The sequence below is a fragment of the Pempheris klunzingeri genome, chromosome 4, assembly GCF_042242105.1.
Source record: "Pempheris klunzingeri isolate RE-2024b chromosome 4, fPemKlu1.hap1, whole genome shotgun sequence".
NCBI classification, from domain to species: domain Eukaryota; kingdom Metazoa; phylum Chordata; class Actinopteri; order Acropomatiformes; family Pempheridae; genus Pempheris; species Pempheris klunzingeri.
Window position 1 is genome coordinate 310,083 of NC_092015.1, and position 25,060 is coordinate 335,142.

At 49.8% G+C, this 25,060-nt stretch overlaps 1 protein-coding gene across 1 annotated transcript in view; it reads right to left on the reverse strand.

The window, feature by feature from the left end:
* Positions 1–453: 453 nt before the first annotated feature.
* lrch3 (leucine-rich repeats and calponin homology (CH) domain containing 3) overlaps positions 454–25,060 on the reverse strand; it is a 63,208-nt gene continuing 38,601 nt past the window's right edge. The window contains exons 3-21 of the mRNA XM_070829489.1: positions 19,275–19,419; positions 18,936–19,062; positions 18,558–18,663; positions 17,600–17,736; positions 17,406–17,515; positions 15,431–15,524; positions 15,239–15,341; positions 13,878–14,041; positions 13,558–13,613; positions 13,305–13,350; positions 10,947–11,069; positions 10,805–10,849; positions 10,591–10,644; positions 8,928–8,958; positions 8,728–8,841; positions 8,540–8,631; positions 8,146–8,283; positions 7,981–8,058; positions 454–1,654 (exon numbers count right to left, since the gene is read on the reverse strand). Of these exons, the coding sequence (XP_070685590.1) occupies positions 1,508–1,654; positions 7,981–8,058; positions 8,146–8,283; positions 8,540–8,631; positions 8,728–8,841; positions 8,928–8,958; positions 10,591–10,644; positions 10,805–10,849; positions 10,947–11,069; positions 13,305–13,350; positions 13,558–13,613; positions 13,878–14,041; positions 15,239–15,341; positions 15,431–15,524; positions 17,406–17,515; positions 17,600–17,736; positions 18,558–18,663; positions 18,936–19,062; positions 19,275–19,419 (1,910 nt within the window). The 3' untranslated portion in view covers positions 454–1,507. The remainder of the gene's footprint in view (positions 1,655–7,980; positions 8,059–8,145; positions 8,284–8,539; positions 8,632–8,727; positions 8,842–8,927; positions 8,959–10,590; positions 10,645–10,804; positions 10,850–10,946; positions 11,070–13,304; positions 13,351–13,557; positions 13,614–13,877; positions 14,042–15,238; positions 15,342–15,430; positions 15,525–17,405; positions 17,516–17,599; positions 17,737–18,557; positions 18,664–18,935; positions 19,063–19,274; positions 19,420–25,060) is intronic.

Consider the following 25,060-nt stretch of genomic DNA (forward strand, 5'->3'; position numbering starts at 1 on the left):
TCATGTTAGCTAACGTTAGCACTGAAAACTACGTAAGCTTCAACTCAAAACCTCAATGCTAACTAACATTTAGCTTTATAGCTAGCTGTGTTAGCTTAACCCTAACCTCCTGGGTTCATAATGTCAGCTACAATTAGCATTAACTACGGTGGCAACTTGATGCAATGATCTCTGGAACAACTTCATCGATTACCTAACGTTAGTATGAAGCTACATTAGCTTCCAAACAGAGTGCGCTAGCGTTAGCCCATGTTTAACATTACAGCTATCCATAGTTCAATCTCAAAACAAACGAGACAGCTAATTCGATGTTAAAACTAATTATGTTCCATTTTCCTGTCAGTGTTTTAAGTTGTTTATGTTCCCAAACCAGCGTTATGAGCTGTTAGCTTAGCTTCTATCCCAAACTGAAGGCTTAGATATCAGATAGTGTTAATTGCTGTCCATCTTTTAGTCTTAAAGTCAACCCACTTCATAATATTAGCAGTTACGTTAGAGTTGTCTCAAAACAACTACACAAGTGTTGGCTAACATTAGCAGAGAGCTACATTAGCTTCAACCCTAAACCAACCACATTCATGAGTCATACAGTCATAATGTTAGCTAACGTTAGCAGTAAGCATTTTCAGACCATGTTTGCGTTTATTAGCAATTAGCATTGATGGTTTTAACACCTAATCAACTTTATAAATGTTAACATCATTGACATATATTAGCTTCAACCCCAAACCAAGTGGTTTAATATTCATGTTTACTGCTAGTTTTGTTAGCTTAATCTAGAAACCAACTAGCTTCATAATGTTAGCGGATATTAGCCGCGAGCTATGTTAGCGTCATCTCTAAAACAGCTTCTGTTGGCAGCGAGCTACATTAGTGTCATTAAAAAAATGCGGTACATTTTAGTGTGCTATTAGCAATTAGCAGCGTGAAATCTGCTGATATTTGGTCGCACTTTGGACGTTTTTTTACATGAGACAATTTCCTTCTTGATTTTATTGTCGAATTTACATGCTTTGTGTCTAAAAATCTCAAGGTGTTGGACACGATCCAGGAGATTCAAGCTGTTCAGTAGATCAATAAATAAATAAAATGTTATAAGGTGAATAATGTCAGTTAGAGATCAGACATCAGCCTCCACTACGGTGGAGTTAAAACTGACAGTTAGCGAAGTTAGCGGAACCACCTTGATCATCAAGCTAATAGCATCTAAGACCTCAAACTGAGACGTCTTCAGATTTCTCACGACTGCTTTTGGAAACGGGCCGGATTATGGCGCTCTAACCGTTAGTTTGGTCGTGTTGCGGTGGTTTGGTGTCAGAGGTCTGTCGTCGTGGTTTTATTGTCGGCACTCGTCTCTCCATCAGATCCAAACTTCCTGTTCTGGAGGTTTGGGATTAAATCGCTCTGCTCGTCTCCTCGTCCACCTGAAGGCTGAAGAACAAGCGAGCGGGAGCGTCACAGGAGGCGGACTGAGCGCGTGCGGCGCCGCTGGTGCCCATGGCGGCGTCTACATGGTGATGGAGCGTCCGGGTGTGGTGGTCGTCGTGGTGACGGGGTGTCGGGGCGGGGCCAGGTCGAGCAGGGCGCCAACGGTCCCGGCCACCTGGGGGAGCCCTCGCTCCTCCAGGATGTGCAGAGGAAGACACAACTGACTCTACGGAGATGGACACCACAGAGGAAGAAGACACACAGCGGGACAAAGAAAGCACAACGGAAAGGAGGGTCAACGGATGGCAAATCAAATTAATGGGTAAAATAACTGTAACCATGGCAACACAGGATTAAAAACAAGGATCAACTGAAAATGACAAAATGAAGCGAAGGAGGGAAGAAAAGATGAGAACAGAGAGGTGACAGCTTTTTTTTTTTAACCACCACCCCGACATCACATGACCAAAGTCCATGTGATCATGTGATAACTGACCCTTCTCTATAATAACTGGATCTACTGATGGTGATGCCCATGAGATGTGGTTGAAAGCTCCAGTAAATGGACCTCAACTTGAGATGTTTTGTTGAAAGGAAGAACCAAGACTGAACGAGAACTTTAGAGAGTCCAGAGTCTGTTTGGATCTCAGCCGTCCTGATCCCGACCGATGAGGGTGGAGGCCTACAGCTCCATAATTTACCATCTTCCTACAGTTCTGCACCACATCATCTGTGAAGACGGAGACGCTCTGACTCGTGTTTCCTGTGTGATTGACGTCTCAGACAACAGAAACAGAGCAAGTCGAGGTGCTTCAGTTCTCTTTATTAATGTTTGGAGGGAAAGGCAGAGCAGAGGCACAGTCACCTTCACCACCATCATCATCCTCACTCTTCATCTCTTATAAAAAACAAGTGCCGTCACAGAAGTCAAGTTCAAGCAGTAAACCAGTTCAGGCCTATTTTAGCTTATCAGACCAAGAGGACGCTGGGAGTCTGTCTCCACTGCAGGAACACGGAACCTGAACGTAACATAACCAAGGTTCTCCTTGTGTTTCCACTGTGTTCTAAAACTGTTTCAGATACACGAGTTAAAGCACATATCCACTCAAGTTTGATTGCCAGATCGTTTTTCTTTAGTTGTGTTACTGGCACGAGGAAACACAATGACTGGAGAGCCGGGGCTAATGTTTGTGCTAACTGGAGCTAATGCTTGTGCTAACTGGGGCTAATGTTTGTGCTAACTGAAGCTAATGTTTGTGCTAACTGGAGCTAATGCTCGTGCTAACTGGAACTAATGCTCGTGCTAACTGGGGCTAATGTTTGTGCTAAGTGGGGCTAATGTTTGTGCTAACTGAAGCTAATGTTTGTGCTAACTGGGGCTAATGTTCGTGCTAACTGGGGCTAATGTTCGTGCTAACTGGGGCTAATACTAGTGCTAACTGGAGCTAATGCTTGTGCTAACTGGAGCTAATGCTTGTGCTAACTGGAGCTAATGCTTGTGCTATCTGGAGCTACAACAACATCGGAGCAAACTGGTCCCTGACTGCGTGAGAAGAGGGTCTGAAGGTGAAAACACGCTACGAGACGTGCGATGTAAACCCTTAACGCAGAAGTATAAATGCAGCTTTGTTATTCTTATTCCACATCATTATCAAACACTCCTCAAAAGGAAAAGGACTGAAGTTCAAGGTGTCATGAAATGGCAGGTTGTCCACAAACCGCCGCCAACCAAGAACTCGTCCCCAAAGTATTCTGACAGCAGTAGCAGAGACAACAGAAACACTAAGTTGTGATCTGTGGAGAATATCTGCCGTCCTGTTTTATGACGTCAACAAAAAGACTCCCTGAACAAAATCCTCAATTTGAAGTCCACAATGGGATACACGGCTGATTTAAGGCGGGATGAATAGATGTGCAGCATTCAAATGTTGATTTAAAATTCTAGTGTCAATGTATGAATGAAGCTCCGAACCTTGGACAGTCCTCGCTAAGTTCCTGCAGGGAAATGAAAGACTACGAGAGTCTGAAGGCTCCTGTTTAAGCTCCTCTTCCTCTGATAAAGGGACTATTGTTTTTAGCTGAGGTGCTTATACACTGTTGGTATCACAGAGAGGAAGACCACAGTTGGAAAACACTGATTTTTGGTGCACATGTACATACGGCGCGTTTGGTTCGGCTCTGGACGACGTCACAAACAGTAGAAACAGTAAAAACACACACACTCAGACAGGCAGCCAAACATAAGGCACGGGGTGGAGCTTCAGTGGGCAGGAGACGGGCTTCAGGGTAAACCTTCGGAGTTTAAGGTCACCTGAGGGATCAAACGATCCTCTGAGCCTCAGGGAGGTGACAGACACACGGCAGCTTCAGCAGAGGTGGACCGGATTGGACTGTTCATGGCTTTCTAGTCCCTGGTCAAGGTAAACTAGTCCCCAGTTAAGAAAAACTAGTCCCGGTCAAGGTAAACTAGTCCCTGGTCAAAGTAAACTAGTCCCGGTCAGGGTAAACTAGTCCCTGGTCAAAATAAACTAGTCCCCAGTTAAGAAAAACTAGTCCCGGTCAAGGTAAACTAGTCCTGGTCAAAATAAACTAGTCCCTGGTCAAGGTAAACAAGTCCCAGTCAGGGTAAACTAGTCCCTGGTCAAGGTAAACTAGTCCCGGTCAAAATAAACTAGTCCCTGGTCAAAATAAACTAGTCCCTGGTCAAGGTAAACAAGTCCCGGTCAGGGTAAACTAGTCCCTGGTCAAAATAAACTAGTCCCCAGTTAAGAAAAACTAGTCCGGGTCAAGGTAAACTAGTCCTGGTCAAAATAAACTAGTCCCTGGTCAAGGTAAACCAGTCCCAGTCAGGGTAAACTAGTCCCTGGTCAAGGTAAACAAGTCCCAGTCAGGGTAAACTAGCCCCTGGTCAAGGTAAACTAGTCCTGGCCAAAATAAACTAGTCCCTGGTCAAGGTAAACAAGTCCCGGTCAGGGCAAACTAGTCCCTGGTCAAGGTAAACAAGTCCCAGTCAGGGTAAACTAGTCCCTGGTCAAGGTAAACTAGTCCCTGGTCCAAATAAACTAGTCCCAATCAAGGTAAACTAGTCCCCGTAGTCGAGGCTAACAACGTCCAGGTGCTCACCTTAGTTCTACCATAGAAACCAGGGGTCATTGCTTATCTGCTGATCTTCACTAACAAACGCGCCTTTACCTGCTGCTCTGAAACCTGATTGGCTGCAGGTGGATTGATTAGCATTATATCTGTTGTCAAAATGAAGAAGGCCAAGATTTGGGGGAGAAGCCTGAGGTCCAGGTCCTTCAAGCCTTTTGGGGTTTAGACAGCAGCGATTTTAGGACTATAAAGAATCAAATAGTTTGATTTGAACATCAAGATTTAGAAACAGTGTTGGACTCACTGAGAACACTGATAAAAACAAAGATTGATTGATTGATTGATTTGTCTGTGGATGCGATACAGATCTGCTAAATGTTACAGAGCCTTAATCCCGTACGTTGATCCTGGCACAATCACCTCCACAGCTCCGTCTGACACCTCCACTTTTCTGTGTTTTGGCACAAGGAGATATGTCCGCATTCTTAGTCCTGGCTCCCGACCTCTGGTTGGCTCAGTGTTTGGCCAACCAGGTAAACAGACAGCAGGTGGTCCAACCACAGTTGGTCCACGGCGACCTCAGCACTCACTGGGCTAGTTTCAGCCCCTTTAAGTTTGAGGCCCCAGTATTCTGCAGGAGACAGCGGACGACTGGCTTCGGGTCGGGAAGGTAAAGTGTTTAGTGGGCTCGGTCAGGAGTGAAGGCAACAGATTTACGGACATTAACAGGCACCTTGGTGCTGCACCAGCAGCGACCACACACTGGAAATAAGAAGAGGACATATTGGCCATGACATCACCTGTCGGTTTGTGGACCGCCGTTTTGAAGCCTCAAGTTTGACCTTCAGGGCTTCACCGTGCAGGAGCAGGTAGCCCCACCCTTAAGTCCCCCCCCTTCCTGGTCCACTTTCCTCTAAATGGGACCATAATTTTAAAAAAATGTTCACTGACGCTTCTCTATACAGACTGATACCGACCGATCAGAGGACACCGACGCTTCTTTACACCGTCAATGGCACAGATGGAGGTTTTGTAGTAGGCTGGTCAGAGGAGGAACGGATGGATTCGGGGATATCGGACCGATTATTACCATCCGGCAGAAGCGGGGCATCAGGTCAGGTCAAATGTTTTATGCCGTGTAGTACATCATACTGAAGAACCACCAACGGCATCTGTGACGCCTCATTATATCCTGACAGGAAGACTAGCTTGCGTGTTTTTTCTTCCATGACATGTTCAGTCACATGACCAATAGGAGCACGGGGCACCTGTAAACATGGCGAAGTGCAAAGATGGTGGAATTGCAGTTTGTCAAGTTCCGGCCTTCATCATGTTTCCTCGAAGTCCATCCGAAGCTCTCCGTCCTGGTGACATCACGCACGTCATCAAGGACGGCAGGTTCTGATCGGTCGGGGACCAACATGTGGTCCGTCACGTCTCCTCTGACTCGACAATCACAGCGACACATAGGGCTCAGCCTCAGGACACGGTGAGGCCAGACATCCGGCAGGAAGTCGCTTGAGGTGGTTTGAGCACGTGAACAGGACGCCGCCAGGTGAGTCCCAGACCACGGTGTAGATTAAAGGGCAAGTTTATGTCATAGGTGCTTGTTGTATAGACAAACATTTCTGGCGATAGACTGAGGGGCGGGGCCGATTCACACCCTCCTCATGCCGTGACTTGGTTTGAACTTAACACAACTATTTCTGTCACTGAGGTGGACCCTGTGGAAACCTTCCAGGAGAGACTGTCTGTTGTTACCTCCATGTTCAAAGACCTCCTCGTCAGAACTCGGATCACCAACAGGGTCGGGCAGCACGTCTTGGACTACAGATACCGCAGCATTTATACAGAGTCCATCTGGTCGGGGAACAGCTCTGGATCCTCTAGAGGGGCTGGTGGACGGGGCTACTGAGAAGGATATCTGGGCTATCGTACGGTCAACGCTCACCAGGAGCGTCTGCGTCACGGCCACAGGAGCTGATGGCGTCCGCTCTAGTTAACCCTTCAGACCCCACCTGAAGCTCTGCGGTGCACTTCAGAAGCTTCTCAGCGCTCCGCTGAAGATTCGCTCCTGGTGTCAGTCAGCTCAGAGCACAGGAGGCGGCAGGAAGTCAGACAGACGGCAAAGAGAATCAGCTCAGTTTTCAAAATAAAAGCCCCCCTGCAGACTGTCAGTGGTTTATTCCAGCAGCACATCAGTATTATTCTCTAATGGGGGGGCACCAGGCCAGACGTCAGCCGCTCAGAGGGTTTTTAACACCATGACGACCAGAGGTTCATCTGGGATGGAGAAACACTCTGACTGTGACTTTAGCTGCTGTCTGTAGCTGCAGCACAACAAAGCAGGAAGTACATCCAAGAGACACATTTAAAGCAGCAGAAGAAGAAACGCGGCCTGTTTGATCCTGTTAGAGACACATTTAAAGCAGCAGAAGAAGAAACGAGGCCTGTTTGATCCTGTTAGAGACACATTTAAAGCAGCAGAAGAAGAAACGCGGCCTGTTTGATCCTGTTAGAGACACATTTAAAGCAGCAGAAGAAGAAGAAACGCGGCCCGTTTGATCCTGTTAGAAGCTCCAACATCAGTTTAAGGACCAAACCAGATAAATGTGAGCAGGAACACTGATCAGCAGGAGAAACTCTCCTGATGGAGGTGAAGCTGTGAGGAGGAGGAGCTTTAAATGAGACGCAGATGAGCCCGGTGGACGGACGATATCCAGAATGGAGTCGGCGTTTCCTTGTGCCTCTTAGCTGTAAACACAGAGCGCTGAATGCACTGTGAATGCTGTGCTGTGATATGTGTGTGTGCATCTGTGCGGTTTCAGCTGGACATTTTGTGCTCGGGGGGGTGGTGGGTTCAGACGTGAGGTGCCAGGTGTACATAGATGGCACACAGCACCGACATGACGGACAGGTAGAAGAGCGCAAAGCCCGCCAGCTGGACCCGAGGGGAGGGGTCTGTCAGGGCCGGGGCCACGGACAGCAACTCGCCCACCGTCCCATAAACCCTGCCGCCATTCCCCTCCAGGACCTCCCCCACCGAACAGAGGCGGTCCTGAGCGTTTGGCGAGGAGGGATGGACGTGGAGGAGGGTGAGATGACGGAGACAGAAAGGGTTAATGAGAGGCAAGCAGATGAAAGAGAAGAAAGACAGCTGTTAGTGGAGGAGAAGCAGCTTCGCATCAGGATGGACAGTGATGTCACAGCCAGCACACTTCCTGGGCACGGACCAGAGACTGAGACGCCACGCCACGCCACGCCACGCCACGCCACGCCACGCCACGCCACGCCACAGTCTCTAGTGTTCACGACTGCTGTGACATCACTGTCTATCCATTCATTCATCAAACTTGTTAAACGTTGGTATTCTTCCTGGTTATCAGACTTCTTCCGGACATGAGTAACAGGTGTCACAGGTAACGTGTAACCATGGTGATGCGTGTGTGTGTGTGTTACCTGTGGAACTCCGATCCTGCGACACGCCTCCAGGAAGTTCTCCACGTTTCGTCGACATTTGGCCATGGTGAGTTTAGGCTGCAGGACACAGAGGAACCGTTAGCGTGACGATGACCAGCAGGAACGACAATAACGACAGTAACGATATCGGTGACATGGACTCACCACCGCGGGCGAGGGGACGTGGATACTGGGGACGGATCGTGGTCTCACGTGATTGGCCAGGTGACAGAGCACCACGCCGTCTGTCAGAGCTGCTCCCAGGTCGCTAGGCAACGACACCTTTAGACGAGCCTCGATGTTCTGGACAGAGAGACAGACAGTGAATCCGGTGTTTAATCCCACCTGGAGCGGCGTGGTCACCTGGGCTGATGGCGTCCGCTTTAGTTAAAGCTTCCAATCAACACAAGCAGCTAATCAGGGAAACGCTCCTGGTGGGATATGAAGCGGAGGACAGAGCAAAACCGGCCCGGTGGGATTTAAGACTAACAATGAGGCATCGCCTCCCCTCCCAAGGTGTTCCCAGGTGTTCCCTGGTGTGGCAGGTGGAGGTGCGAACCTTTCGGAGCTGCTCCACCAGCTCGGCATCCTGTCCCACCAGAGGAGGAGCAGCAGGAGGCTCCTCCTGGGGCTGAGGAGCAGCAGCGTCACCTGGAGGACGCAGACGAGGACACGATTTGTCAGAGAGTTCAGGTACACGCCTCCTCTCATTGGCCGCATCTCACCAGTCACCTGGCAACATCTCACCTTTCCTCTTCTCTTCCTTCTGACCGAGACGAAACAGGAAGCTCTCTGGTCTCAGGCTGGCTGTCCGACAGGAGGCCACGCCCCCTGGGCTGGGGTAAGAAGGCGACTGATTGGCTGGAAGAAAAAACACAAACCAGTCAGCAAAAACACAGAAACATGACGGGACAGAAACACCAGCATCACAACATGAGCGGTCTTACCTGTAGGAGACAGAGCAGCTCTGTCCTCCCCCTGCAGAGACAACACAGGACAGTTACACACCTGGACACACACAGCTGGACACACACACCTGGACACACACACCTGGACACACACAGCTGGACACACACAGCTGGACACACACCTGGACACACACAGCTGGACACACACAGCTGGACACACACAGCTGGACACACACAGCTGGACACACACACCTGGACACACACACCTGGACTCACACAGCTGGACTCACACAGCTGGACACACAGCTGGACACTGACAGGCTCAGAGTGTTATTCTAAGTGTGTGACAGCATCATGGAAAGGATCCCTACAGAGAGAGACCTGGAAGATCCTTTTGGTTTAACCACAAACAGCACACACACCAGACTACATTCACTAAAACAGGGATTTTAGAGAACAGGACACAGGAGCTGCTGCTCTGCTGCTGCCTCCATCAGTCAGTGTGTTTGTGTTATATTGTGACGTTTAAACAGTGGTGGGCCGTCAGGGCCAGCAAGACCTTCTCTGGTGGCCTAAACTCAGGATCACTGATTTACATTTTAATATTTTCCCATTAATCATTTTAGATTATTCCTAATAGTCTCTGCTCTTCATCTCATAGTGTCTCTGTGTCTCTGGGCTGGGGGGCTTCCAGCAGTGTTTGTCTATATTAGAGCTTTTATCCAATCATATTTCAGCCATCATGTGTTGCCAGGGTCAAAGAAATCTGCCCTGAGGCCTTCAGGATCTAAAGTGCAGGCGTCCGTAGCTTAAAATACATCACAATGAAACTGTTGCTTTAACCAATCAGATTTCAAGTTGGTGACCCCAGGGCCTTCTAGCAGGCGTACGATGACATCAGTATTTTCACGTCCTCTGATTGGATGGTCAGAGACCTTAGCCAAAGCTAGCGATTCTTACCTGTACGAGCTAAAACTTTATCATCATCTTAAGTATTAATAGCAGTTTTTTTAACCCACAATGGCTGACGGAGGAGAAGATGTTAATTTGGTCACAGATCTACTTAGAAATCCATTTTCAAGGCGGACTTTCCAAGTAAAGCTGGACATTTTGAGGAAATGCCGGCCCACCCCGAAGCTAGCGAGCCTGTCCCAGCCGGGAAAAGGGTTCGTCCGCCACTTTCAGGTCAGCAACTAGGAGCGGTACCTTCGGCTTACAGGCTCCGAGGAGCAGATTGTGTTGCTGAGAACGTCTGGTGTTGGCAACTGAACGACTCTGTGTTTGGAGCCCAGTCGGTGGTTCGAGTGTTTGGTGACATGTTGAATTCTTTTAATTGGGTTTCTTGCTTTAGTGACGTCATTCATTCTCCTAACATGAGACACCTGTCTGCGATGCAGCGTCCTGTTAGACTACCTTTCTGTATAATACTGATGGTTTCTATAGCCGTGACGTCATAATGATGGTGTTAAGAGGTGGTTTGATTCAGGTAGGACGCCACTGAAGGCCCAGGTGTAAAATGAACAGCCCGCCACTGCGTTTAAAGGGTCAGTTCAGAGGATATTAAGTAACTTTTTAAAGGTTTCCACAGGCTTTTACTGCCAAGCAGCCAGGAAACAGTTTCCTGCGGTGACGATACAAAACTCTGACGTGTTTTTATACGTAGTTCTGTTAGTAGATTTTGGGAGGTTGGCCAAACTCTTACCATGAAAAGGGCGGAGTCATCTGTGTGGGTGGAGCGTCTGGAGGGGTAGACAGTCTGAACACACACACACACACACACACACACACACACACAGACAGAGACACATTCACAAGGACACACACACAAGGTGAAAGTCAACAGGTGTGGAGGGGCGGGGCTAAAACACAGTGATCTGTTTTGCCTGCGTCATGTGACTGTGTATGGAGAGTCTCACCTCACTGTCTGGACTGGACTTTGTTGGACTCTGAGCAGCTTTATGCTGAAAAACAACAACGGTTACAGTTAGAGTCAGATAACCTTTAACTGAGAAGTTAAAGGTGTAAAAACAGCGGACTGGTCCTTTAAACTGCTGCTACCTTGGTGTAGGTGGTGACTGCGTCTCTCTGCAGACGATTCTTCTGTCGCTCCTCGTCGTACCGCAGAGCAGCGAGCTGAGCCTCCCTCCTCATCCTCTCCACTCCCCCTCCAACGCCACCTCTCTGTGGGGGGGCAGACAGACATGAGCAGCTGGTATCTGGAAGGCTATGGTTTAAAATCCTGCGGGGCGTCAGTACTGACTGCGGGGCGTTACTGCAGACTGCGGGGCGTTACTGCCGACTGCGGGGCGTTACTGCCGACTGCGGGGCGTTACTGCCGACTGCGGGGCGTTACTGCAGACTGCGGGGCGTTACTGCCGACTGCGGGGCGTTACTGCCGACTGCGGGACGTTACTGCAGACTGCGGGGCGTCAGTATCGACTGCGGGGCGTTACTGCCGACTGCGGGACGTTACTGCCGACTGCGGGACGTTACTGCAGACTGCGGGGCGTTACTGCCGACTGCGGGGCGTTACTGCCGACTGCGGGACGTTACTGCCGACTGCGGGGCGTCAGTATCGACTGCGGGGCGTTACTGCAGACTGCGGGGCGTTACTGCAGACTGCGGGGCGTTACTGCCGACTGCGGGACGTTACTGCAGACTGCGGGACGTTACTGCCGACTGCGGGGCGTCAGTATCGACTGCGGGACGTTACTGCAGACTGCGGGGCGTTACTGCAGACTGCGGGGCGTCAGTATCGACTGCGGGACGTTACTGCAGACTGCGGGGCGTTACTGCAGACTGCGGGGCGTTACTGCCGACTGCGGGGCGTTACTGCCGACTGCGGGGCGTTACTGCCGACTGCGGGGCGTTACTGCAGACTGCGGGGCGTTACTGCAGACTGCGGGGCGTTACTGCCGACTGCGGGACGTTACTGCCGACTGTGGGGCGTCAGTATCGACTGCGGGGCGTCAGTATCGACTGCGGGACGTTACTGCCGACTGCGGGACGTTAGTATCGACTGCGGGGCGTTAGTATCGACTGCGGGGCGTCAGTATCGACTGCGGGACGTTACTGCCGACTGCGGGACGTTAGTATCGACTGCGGGGCGTCAGTATCGACTGCGGGACGTTACTGCCGACTGCGGGACGTTAGTATCGACTGCGGGGCGTCACTGCCGACTGCGGGACGTTAGTATCGACTGCGGGACGTTAGTGTCGACTGCGGGACGTTAGTGTCGACTCCGGGACGTTACTGCCGACTGCGGGGCGTTACTGCCGACTGCGGGGCGTTACTGCCGACTGCGGGGCGTTACTGCCGACTGCGGGGCGTTACTGCAGACTGCGGGGCGTTACTGCAGACTGCGGGGCGTTACTGCCGACTGCGGGACGTTACTGCCGACTGTGGGGCGTCAGTATCGACTGCGGGGCGTCAGTATCGACTGCGGGACGTTACTGCCGACTGCGGGACGTTAGTATCGACTGCGGGGCGTTAGTATCGACTGCGGGGCGTCAGTATCGACTGCGGGACGTTACTGCCGACTGCGGGACGTTAGTATCGACTGCGGGGCGTCAGTATCGACTGCGGGACGTTACTGCCGACTGCGGGACGTTAGTATCGACTGCGGGGCGTCACTGCCGACTGCGGGACGTTAGTATCGACTGCGGGACGTTAGTGTCGACTGCGGGACGTTAGTGTCGACTCCGGGACGTTACTGCCGACTGCGGGACGTTAGTATCGACTGCGGGACGTTAGTATCGACTGCGGGACGTCACTGCCGACTGCGGGACGTTAGTATCGACTGCGGGGCGTCACTGCCGACTGCGGGACGTTAGTATCGACTGCGGGACGTTAGTGTCGACTGCGGGACGTTAGTATCGACTGCGGGACGTTACTGCCGACTGCGGGACGTTAGTATCGACTGCGGGACGTTAGTATCGACTGCGGGACGTTACTGCCGACTGCGGGACGTTAGTATCGACTGCGGGACGTTAGTATCGACTGCGGGACGTTACTGCCGACTGCGGGACGTTAGTATCGACTGCGGGACGTTAGTATCGACTGCGGGACGTTAGTATCGACTGCGGGACGTCACTGCCGACTGCGGGACGTTAGTATCGACTGCGGGGCGTCACTGCCGACTGCGGGACGTTAGTGTCGACTGCGGGACGTTAGTGTCGACTGCGGGACGTTAGTATCGACTGCGGGACGTTACTGCCGACTGCGGGACGTTAGTATCGACTGCGGGACGTTAGTATCGACTGCGGGACGTCACTGCCGACTGCGGGACGTTAGTATCGACTGCGGGACGTTAGTATCGACTGCGGGGCGTTAGTATCGACTGCGGGGCGTTAGTATCGACTGCGGGGCGTTAGTATCGACTGCGGGGCGTCAGTATCGACTGCGGGGTATTGTTACCTGGCTGTGGGAGCTAGAGGGCGCTGTGACACCATCCACCACACTCCTGCAAGACAGACAGACAGACAGACAGACAGACAGACAGACAGGATGTTAGTTGTCTCTCTGCAGTCGTCTCAGACTGACAGGATGCGTCAGTGTCTCTTTCAGATTTATTTACAGACACAAACCTGAAGTCTCTCTCACACACATATGACAGGAAGTGTGTTATGTTGCTATGGCGACCAGCCACCGTGTGTGTGTGTGTGTGTACCTGCTGTGTCTCCTTGTGTCTTCTGTCCTGCTCGGGTTGGTTTTTACTGGAGAGCCCTGGACACACGAACAGGAAGTCACTCAGAGTTTTACAAAATAAAATAGCAGATGATTGTGTTGATCGTGAGGGGACTCCGACACCACATGTGATCCAAACATACACAACAGGTAGACGGACGTGATGATGAGCACAGCAGCAAACAGGTGAGAACACCTGACTGTGGGCAGGAGACATTTCTAACCAGCTCTGCCACCTGTTCACAGGAGTCCTTTCAAAGTAACAGTCTTTTTGACTCAGTCTCAGGTGGGCGGAGCTCCTACCTCTCTGGTGATGCGTCTCTCGATGTAGGCCATGAACTGAGAGCTCAGGCTAGCACTGTCTCCTCCTCCTCCTCCTCCTCCTCCTCCTCCTCGACTCCTGCCTTCCTCCTCCTCATCCTCCCCCACACAGCTGTCTATGAAGTCTATCTGCTCCAACTCCACATCTGGACACGAGACAGACAGAGCAGAACAGTGATCATTCAGACAGACCAATACCAACAACAGTATTTATATCCACACTGCTGCGGTAACTATTAGTAAAAGTGCTAATAATACCTGAGCAACACACTACAGGTGCATTTAGAACAGTGGGGTGGGGGGGCAGAAACACTCAGAGGGAGTTTTACTGACTCTAAACTGAGCGAAGTCTCTGTTCAGGGTTTGGCAAGCTAACAGTCACCAGGACTGAGGGAGCGGAGCAGCCAGCCGCCACCATCAGAGCCGCCGAGGATTCTCCACCTCTCAGGAGCGTTTCTCCTGCTGATCAGTGTTTCTAACAGGATCTGCGTTTCTTCTTCTTCTGCTGCTTTAAATGTGTCTCTAACGGGATCAAACAGGCTGCGTTTCTTCTTCTTCTGCTGCTTTAAATGTGTCTCTAACAGGATCAAACAGGCTGTGTTTCTTCTTCTGCTGCTTTAAATGTGTTTCTAACAGGATCAAACAGGCCGCGTTTCTTCTTCTGCTGCTTTAAATGTGTCTCTAACAGGATCAAACAGGCCACGTTTCTTCTTCTGCTGCTTTAAATGTGTCTCTAACAGGATCAAACGGGCCTCGTTTCTTCTTCTGCTGCTTTAAATGTGTCTCTAACAGGATCAAACAGGCCTCGTTTCTTCTTCTGCTGCTTTAAATGTGTTTCTTGGATGTACTTCCTGCTTTGTTGTGCTGCAGCTACAGACAGCAGCTAAAGTCACAGTCAGAGTGTTTCTCCATCCCAGATGAACCTCTGGTCGTCATGGTGTTAAAAACCCTCTGAGCGGCTGACGTCTGGCCTGGTGCCCCCCCATTAGAGAATAATACTGATGTGCTGCTGGAATATACCACTGACAGTCTGCAGGGGGCTTTTATTTTGAAAACTGAGCGGATTCCCTTTGCCGTTTGTCTGTCTGACCCCTGGTGGGGTTTGAAGGGTTAACTAGAGCGGCGCAGACGCTCCCGGTGGGATTTAACCTGTAGACATCAAAAAGCTGCACTTGGTCTGAGTGCAGCTTGTTTGTCTCTTCATGGACTTTGGTTTGTTATCTGACTGATTCGTCGCTGCAGACATGATGGAATCTTCATCTGGCTTCTGTCAGCTGATCAGTCTCCATCTCTGAGACCCTGGATCAATACAGACCCGATCAGCCCCGCAGTCATGAACTCACATGTGCCGTTAGCCAGCAGAGGTCCTCCTCCTCCTCCTCTCTGTCTCTGGTCTCTGCTGATCTCGGCCACTCTCAGCGGCAGCTCTGACAGCTCCTCTGTGGGCTGAACACATGACAGGAAGCGACCTCACACACAGACAGGAAATAGAAGACGGGACATGACGACGGTTTGTGCTTGAGTACGTGTCTGACCTCGTTCCCCGACCATCTCTTGTCTCCGCTGTCGACGCTGTTGAAGCCAGAGTCCAGCGCTCCGTACGGTCGGCCGGGGTACAGCTCGTCCACGCTGACGGACACAGAGACAAATCAGACTGCAGCATGCCACACACTGGGGCTTTTATTGTGAAGGGGCAACAGGAGTCAACCACAGCTGCACTTCATTATTATTCTACCTCAACCTGTCAACTCCACTGTTTTAACCCTTTAAGCGCCAAAGTCGCAAAATTGCGACAAGCAACATTGCTGAATAAAACAGGCTGTATCTATAAATGTGGTGCCGAATCTTGTTATTACTTTTCACCAGGACATGGCGGACATGTGTGCCTGTAATCTGAGCAACATTTGTGGGCGTGGTTCTATTCAAAGTTTTACAGTAAAAAGAGTTTGTAAAACACCCTCCGGCGCAGAGACGCGGCGGCGAAGCAGAAGTAGTAGTGCAGAGCGTAGTGAGAGCGAAAGAGTGTTTTTTCATTTACTCATGATGCCGAGAGGTCGGTTTACCATCAACTAAGTACTTTGTCAGGTACTGGCTGACTCCGATTGCGAGGAGGAAGACATGCAGTTGTCCAGTGAAGCAGAAACTGACATTAGTAGTGACGGCGAGTCCGCGCGCCATAGTCCACAATCAGCACATGGTATAGCGGATGCTTCACCTCAGCGTGGCCGGGGTAGAAGCATTCTGCGATCGTCAAGCAGGGGACGTGGTCGAGGTGACAGGGGGGCTCATAACACCGCAAATATGGGTGAATGTAGCGGGGATGAAAACAACCGCGGTTGTCGTGGCAGACGCGGGAGACACCGCGGGAAAAAAAACACCGCTAATAGCGGCGGAGGTGGCGTTCATCGCCGCACCGTAAATCACGGCGGTGATGATGATGATGATGGCTGGCAGTTCTTGAGAGAAGAGGAAGAGTATCAAAAGTGGATCCGAAATTTTGATGAGCCTGTTGGTTATTGTGGAGACGATCTGACAAATTCTGAGCCCATTGATTTCATCTCTCTTTTTCTGAATGATGAATTCTGGAGCCTATCCCAAATTTCGTTTCATACTAAAGATATTTCACATTTACAGTATGCCTTTATCTCAAACCACTTTAAAGTTATAGCCTTTTGAAACCTTGATATCAAAATTGAACATTTTCCAATATGTCCGCCACCTTGTGACGTCATAATATGCAAATCAGATGAATAATTTCACTCCCATCACAGACTTTGAGTCATACTAAACAATTTTCTCATTGACAGTATATCTTTATCTGAAACTACTTTCAAGTTATAGCCTTTTGAAATCTTGATATCAGAATTGTATATTTTCTTGAAAAAACTCTGGCGCCTAAAGGGTTAACCCTGGGTCTGTTAATATCCCGGTGTCTAAATGACTGGTAAGTACCACAAGTGTTGGAATTGGTCCACTAACAGAGCTTGTTTGATCCACTGACAGGCTCAGAGTGTTATTCTCAGTGTGTGACAGCATCATGGAAAGGATCCCTACAGAGAGAGACCTGGAAGATCCTTTTGGTTTAACCACAAACAGCACACACACCAGACTACATTCACTAAAACAGGGATTTTAGAGAACAGGACACAGGAGCTGCTGCTCTGCTGCTGCCTCCATCAGTCAGTGTGTGTGTTTATGTGACACTTTGGTGTTTTAAAGTGTTCGTTAAGATCCAACACAACATCTGTGTAACACAACACAAATAAACTAACTGATGGAGGCGGCAGCAGACCAGCAGCTCCTCTGTTCTCTGAGCTAAAATCACTGTTTTTGTCAGTGGAGTCTGGTGTGTTTGTAGCAATCTACGATCTACTGGACCAATCCCAACACTTTTATTAACTACCAGTGATTCAGACACCAGGGTTAGAAACAGTGGAATCACCCTTTAACATGTCATCAGCACAGTGGGTGGAGGAAGAGGGTGAGGGACAGGGAAGTGTGTGTTCTGACCAGGAGTTGAAGGTCAAAGGTCGCCTGTCGTAGTCTGGGAGGTCGGGGGTCGTCTTACTGGCCTCCAGGTTCAGATACTTAAATATGTGGACTTTCCCCTTAATGCAGATCTGCACACACACACACACACACACACACACAGTGAGCCGTGGTCCAAGCAGACAGCGGCGGATGACATCACTTCCTGTGTGTACCTGTGCAGGCGGGGTCTGAAGGGGGTTGTTGTCGAGGACGATGGTCTGCAGCTGAGTGAGCTGTCGGTAACAGACGGGGAGCGACGTCACTTTGTTACAGGAGAAGTCCAGGCGCACCAGGGGGAGGTCAGCCAGCTCTACACACACAATACAGCAAGATACACACATTAATACACACACCAGGGAGGTCAGCCAGCTCTACACACACAATACAGCAAGATACACACATTAATACACACACCAGGGGGGTCAGCCAGCTCTACACACACAATACAGCAAGATACACACATTAATACACACACCAGGGAGGTCAGCCAGCTCTACACACACAATACAGCAAGATACACACATTAATACACACACCAGGGGGGTCAGCCAGCTCTACACACACAATACAGCAAGATACACACATTAATACACACACCAGGGAGGTCAGCCAGCTCTACACACACAATACAGCAAGATACACACATTAATACACACACCAGGGAGGTCAGCCAGCTCTACACACACAATACAGCAAGATACACACATTAATACACACACCAGGGGGGTCAGCCAGCTCTACACACACAATACAGCAAGATACACACATTAATACACACACCAGGGGGAGGTCAGCCAGCTCTACACACACAATACAGCAAGATACACACATTAATACACACACCAGGGAGGTCAGCCAGCTCTACACACACAATACAGCAAGATACACACATTAATACACACACCAGGGGGGTCAGCCAGCTCTACACACACAATACAGCAAGATACACACATTAATACACACACCAGGGGGGTCAGCCAGCTCTACACACACAATACAGCAAGATACACACATTAATACACACACCAGGGGGGTCAGCCAGCTCTACACACACAATACAGCAAGATACACACATTAATACACACACCTGGGGGGTCAGCCAGCTCTACACACACAATACAGTAATATTACCTGGGGGCAGTGTGACCAGGTGGTTCCTCCTGATGTTCAGGTCCCGTAGAGCCTCCAGCTGACCCACCTGAGACGGCAGAGTCTGGATCTCATTACAGCTGACATCCTGCAGGGGGCAGCCACACCAATCAATACTGATTAATGAGGTGATCTCTGTATCAGGACCGTGGATAATCAATAATCAGGACTGATTGATGCAATATTGTAATAGATCACACTGACCAGCTCAGCGAGGTGATGACTGATTCTATGTATTGATTATTGATCGATCAGACTGATTCTATGTATTGATTATTGATCGATCAGACTGATTCTATGTATTGATTATTGATCGATCAGACTGATTCTATGTATTGATTACTGATCGATCAGACTGACCAGCTCAGTGAGGTGTCTCAGCTGTCCCAGTTCTTCTGGAAGAGAAACCAGTTTGTTGTTGCAGGCGATTAAAACCTTCAGAGGGAGACTGCAGACGACCACCGGGAGGACAGACAGCTGGTTACGACTGAGAGACAGACGGGGAGGGAGGGAGACAGAGAGAGAGACAGACAGTTAAAGTGTTAAACAACTTGAACAATCATTTCAGTGGGAGGTTTTCAGGTGTGTTCAGGTAACAACAGGACGTGAGGTGTAGCAGTTTGCCAGCAGGTGGAGCTGCAGCAGAGTGTGTGTGTGTGTGTGTGTGTGTGTGTGTGTGTGTGTGTGTGTGTGTGTTACCTGAGGTTCAGGTAGGTGAGGGCCTGCAGGTTGAGCAGACTGTCTGGCAGAGACCTCAGACAGTTCTGGTACAGGTTCAGACTCTCCAAAGACACAAAGAGACAGACTTCCAGAGGAAGCTCCGACAGACGGTTACGGGACAGGTCTGAACACACACACACACACACACACACACACACACACACACACACACACACACACACACACACACACACAGGAGAGAGAGTTTCAGCTATCAGACAGATATTTGCCCAAAGCAACAAGAGCTGACGTCATTAAAAAGTATTTCAAGTGTCTCCAGATGAGATGTGAGACACCTTTGATCCAAACTGACCTTTAAAACACTCAATAACTCAGTAACACACTGACTGATGGAGCAGCAGCTCTAAAATCCCTGTTTTAGTGAATGTAGTCTGGTGTGTGTGCTGTTTGTGGTTAAACCAAAAGGATCTTCCATCTTGACATGGTGGTCTGCAGCACAGGGACCCCACAGGGGACAGTACTCTCCCCCTTCCTCTTCACCCTGTACACCTCGGACTTCAGCTACAACTCTGGGAGCCGTCACCTCCAGAAGTTCTCCGATGACACAGCCATCGTAGGGTGTGTGTCAGAGGGGGACGAACAGGAGTACCGGGAGGTCGTCTCCAACTTCGTTGACTGGTGTGAGCTAAACCATCTTCAGCTCAACACCAGCAAGACAAAGGAGATGGTGATTGACTTCCGCAGGAAGACATCCCAGACTGCACCGGTGAACATCCAGGGACTGGACACTGAGAGGGTGGAGACCCTCAAATACCTGGTGTTCACCTCAACAACAAACTGGACTGGTCTCACAACACAGACGTCCTGTACAAGAAGGGCCAAAGTCGTCTCCACCTGCTGAGCAGACTGAGGTCCTTTGGAGTGTGCAGGACTCTGCTCAGGACTTTTTATGACTCTGTGGTGGCGTCTGCAGTCCTCTATGCAGTGGTCTGCTGGGGAGGAGGGAGCACAGAGAGGGACAGAAAGAGACTGAACAGGCTGGTCAGGAGGGCCGCTTCTGTCCTGGACTGCTCCCTGGACTCCATAGAGGAGGTGGGTGAGAGGAGGACACTAACAAAACTCAAGTCCATCATGGACAACCCCTCTCACCCCCTGCATGAGACTGTGGGGGCCCTCAGCAGCTCTTTCAGCAGCAGGCTGAGGCCCCCACCCTGCAAGAAGGAACGCTACCGCAGGTCATTTCTCCATCAGCCATCAGAGTCTTTAACAGCAGCATCACTGGCTGATGTTAATATACTGCCTACCATCCATGTCATTCCATTCCTGTCTACAGTGTAAATATCCTATGGTGCAAATATTTATTTCATTTCATCACAATCCATATATTTATATTTATATTTGCTATTTTTTGTCTTTTCTATTGCTTTGTTTCTTTCACTGTCCCTGTTTATATTGTTGCTGCTGTAACAAGAAAATTTCCCCCTATGGGGGATCAAATAAAGAAGTCTAAGTCTAAGTCTAAGTCTAAGTCTAAGTCTTCCAGGTCTCTCTCTGTAGGGATCCTTTCCATGATGCTGTCACACACTTAGAATAACACTCTGAGCCTGTCAGTGGATCAAACAAGCTCTTTTAGTGGACCTACTGTGATCAGGTGCAGTTGTCCCAAAGGATCACGTTGCAGCCATTGCAGCCCGTTTGGTGTCTGATGGCTGAGGTGATCTACTGGACCAGTTCCAACACTTTTACTACCTACCAGTCACTCAGACACCAGGATGAGGACAGAGAGGATCATGGGTAGAAACAGGGGAGTGACCCTTTAAACCTCCGTATCAACCCAGAATTTCCCAGTCAGCTCATCCCTGAGTACATCACCAGTTTGTACCTCATGTACAGACAGGTTGAGAAGGTTTAGACTCTAAACCTGCTCTAAACTTGAGAGCCTCCTGTTAGCTCTGTTAGCTCCTGTTAGCTCTGTTAGCTCCTCTTAGCTGTTAGCTCCTGTTAGCTCTGTTAGCTCCTGTTAGCTCCCGTTAGCTCCTGTTAGCTTCTCTTAGCTGTTAGCTCCTCTTAGCTCCTGTTAGCTCCGTAAACAGACACAGGTGTGAAGGTTCCTCTTCCACTTCTTCTGGTTTCAATCAAATTTCATCCAATCTAAGAATTCCTTCATGCAATACAATACACACCTGTGTGTGTGTGTGTGTGTGTGTGTGTGTGTGTGTGTGTCTGTGTGTGTGTCTGTCTGTCTGTCTGTCTGTCTGTGTGTGTGTAAACTCGTGACTGAGTCTGAAAATAGAAACCAAACTTCTAACAACAGCCTGTCTGTCCTCCTGTCTTAGAGCCAATCAGATCCCTCTGTGTGGTTGTCATGGAGACACTGGATGCCACATCACACAGTCACACAGTCACACACAGACACACACAGACACACAGTCACACACAGACACACACAGTCACACAGTCACACACAGTCACACACAGACACACACAGTCACACACAGTCACACAGTCACACACAGACACACACAGACACACACAGTCACACAGACACACACAGTCACACACAGACACACACAGTCACAGAGTCACACACAGTCACACAGTCACACACAGACACACAGTCACACACAGTCACACACAGTCACACACAGACACACACAGTCACACACAGTCACACACAGACACACACAGTCACACAGACACACACAGTCACACACAGACACAGAGTCACACACAGTCACACACAGTCACACACAGACACACAGTCACACACAGTCACACACAGACACACACAGACACACACAGTCACACACAGTCACACACAGACACACACAGTCACACACAGACACACACAGACACACACAGTCACACACAGTCACACACAGTCACACACAGACACACACAGTCACACACAGACACACACAGACACACACAGACACAGAGTCACACACAGTCACACACAGTCACACACAGTCACAGAGTCACACACAGTCACACACAGTCACACACAGACACACACAGTCACAGAGTCACACACAGTCACACACAGACACACACAGACACACAGTCACAGAGTCACACACAGACACACACAGACACACACAGACACACAGTCACAGAGTCACACACAGTCACACACAGACACACACAGACACACACAGTCACACACAGACACAGAGTCACACACAGACACACACAGACACACACAGTCACACACAGTCAGTCACACACAGTCACACACAGACACACACAGACACACAGTCACACACAGTCACACACAGACACACAGTCACACACAGACACACACAGTCACACACAGACACACACAGTCACACACAGACACACAGTCACAGAGTCACACACAGTCAGTCACACACAGTCACACACAGACACACACAGACACACACAGACACACACAGTCACACACAGTCACACAGACACACACAGACACACAGTCACACACAGTCACACAGACACACACAGTCACACAGACACACACAGTCACACACAGTCACACACAGTCACACAGACACACAGACACACACAGTCACACAGTCACACACAGACACACACAGACACACACAGTCACACAGTCACACACAGTCACACAGACACACAGACACACACAGTCACACAGTCACACACAGACACACACAGACACACACAGACACACAGTCACACACAGTCACACACAGACACACACAGATACACAGTCACACACAGACACACACAGACACACAGTCACACACAGTCACACACAGACACACACAGTCACACACAGTCACACAGACACACACAGTCACACACAGACACACACAGTCACACACAGTCACACACAGTCACACACAGACACACACAGTCACACACAGTCACACAGACACACACAGACACACAGTCACACACAGTCACACACAGACTCACAGTCACACAGTCACACACAGTCACACACAGTCACACACAGTCACACACAGTCACACACAGACACACACAGACACACAGTCACACACAGTCACACACAGACACACAGTCACACAGTCACACAGTCACACACAGTCACACACAGTCACACACAGACACACAGACACACAGTCACACACAGACACACACAGACACACAGTCACACACAGTCACACACAGACACACAGTCACACAGTCACACAGTCACACACAGTCACACACAGTCACACACAGACACACAGTCACACACAGTCACACACAGACACACACAGACACACAGTCACACACAGTCACACACAGACACACAGTCACACAGTCACACAGTCACACACAGTCACACACAGTCACACACAGTCACACACAGACACACAGTCACACAGTCACACAGTCACACACAGTCACACACAGTCACACACAGTCACACACAGTCACACAGTCACACACAGACACACAGTCACACAGACACACACAGTCACACACAGACACACACAGACACACACAGACACACAGTCACACAGTCACACACAGTCACACACAGACACACACAGACACACACAGACACACACAGACACACACAGACACACAGTCACACACAGTCACACACAGACACACACAGACACACAGTCACACACAGACACACACAGTCACACACAGACACACACAGTCACACACAGACACACAGTCACAGAGTCACACACAGTCAGTCACACACAGTCACACACAGTCACACACAGACACACACAGACACACACAGACACACACAGTCACACACAGTCACACAGACACACACAGACACACAGTCACACAGTCACACAGACACACACAGACACACAGACACACACAGTCACACAGTCACACACAGACACACACAGTCACACAGTCACACACAGACACACACAGACACACAGTCACACACAGTCACACACAGACACACACAGACACACAGTCACACACAGACACACACAGACACACAGTCACACACAGTCACACACAGACACACACAGTCACACAGACACACACAGTCACACACAGACACACACAGTCACACACAGTCACACACAGTCACACACAGACACACACAGACACACAGACACACACAGACACACACAGACACACACAGTCACACACAGACACACACAGTCACACAGTCACACACAGACACACACAGACACACAGTCACACACAGTCACACACAGACACACAGTCACACACAGACACACACAGACACACAGTCACACACAGTCACACACAGACACACACAGACACACACAGTCACACAGACACACACAGTCACACACAGACACACACAGTCACACACAGTCACACACAGTCACACACAGACACACACAGTCACACACAGTCACACACAGACTCACAGTCACACAGTCACACAGTCACACACAGTCACACACAGTCACACAGTCACACACAGACACACACAGTCACACACAGTCACACACAGTCACACACAGTCACACACAGACACACAGTCACACACAGACACACAGACACACAGTCACACAGACACACACAGTCACACACAGTCACACACAGACACACAGTCACACAGTCACACACAGTCACACAGTCACACACAGTCACACACAGACACACACAGACACACACAGACACACACAGTCACACACAGACACACACAGACACACAGTCACACACAGTCACACACAGACACACACAGACACACAGTCACACAGTCACACACAGACACACACAGACACACAGTCACACACAGTCACACACAGACACACACAGACACACACAGACACACACAGACACACACAGTCACACACAGTCACACACAGTACTTTGTGTCTATATTTATAAGTGCAGCT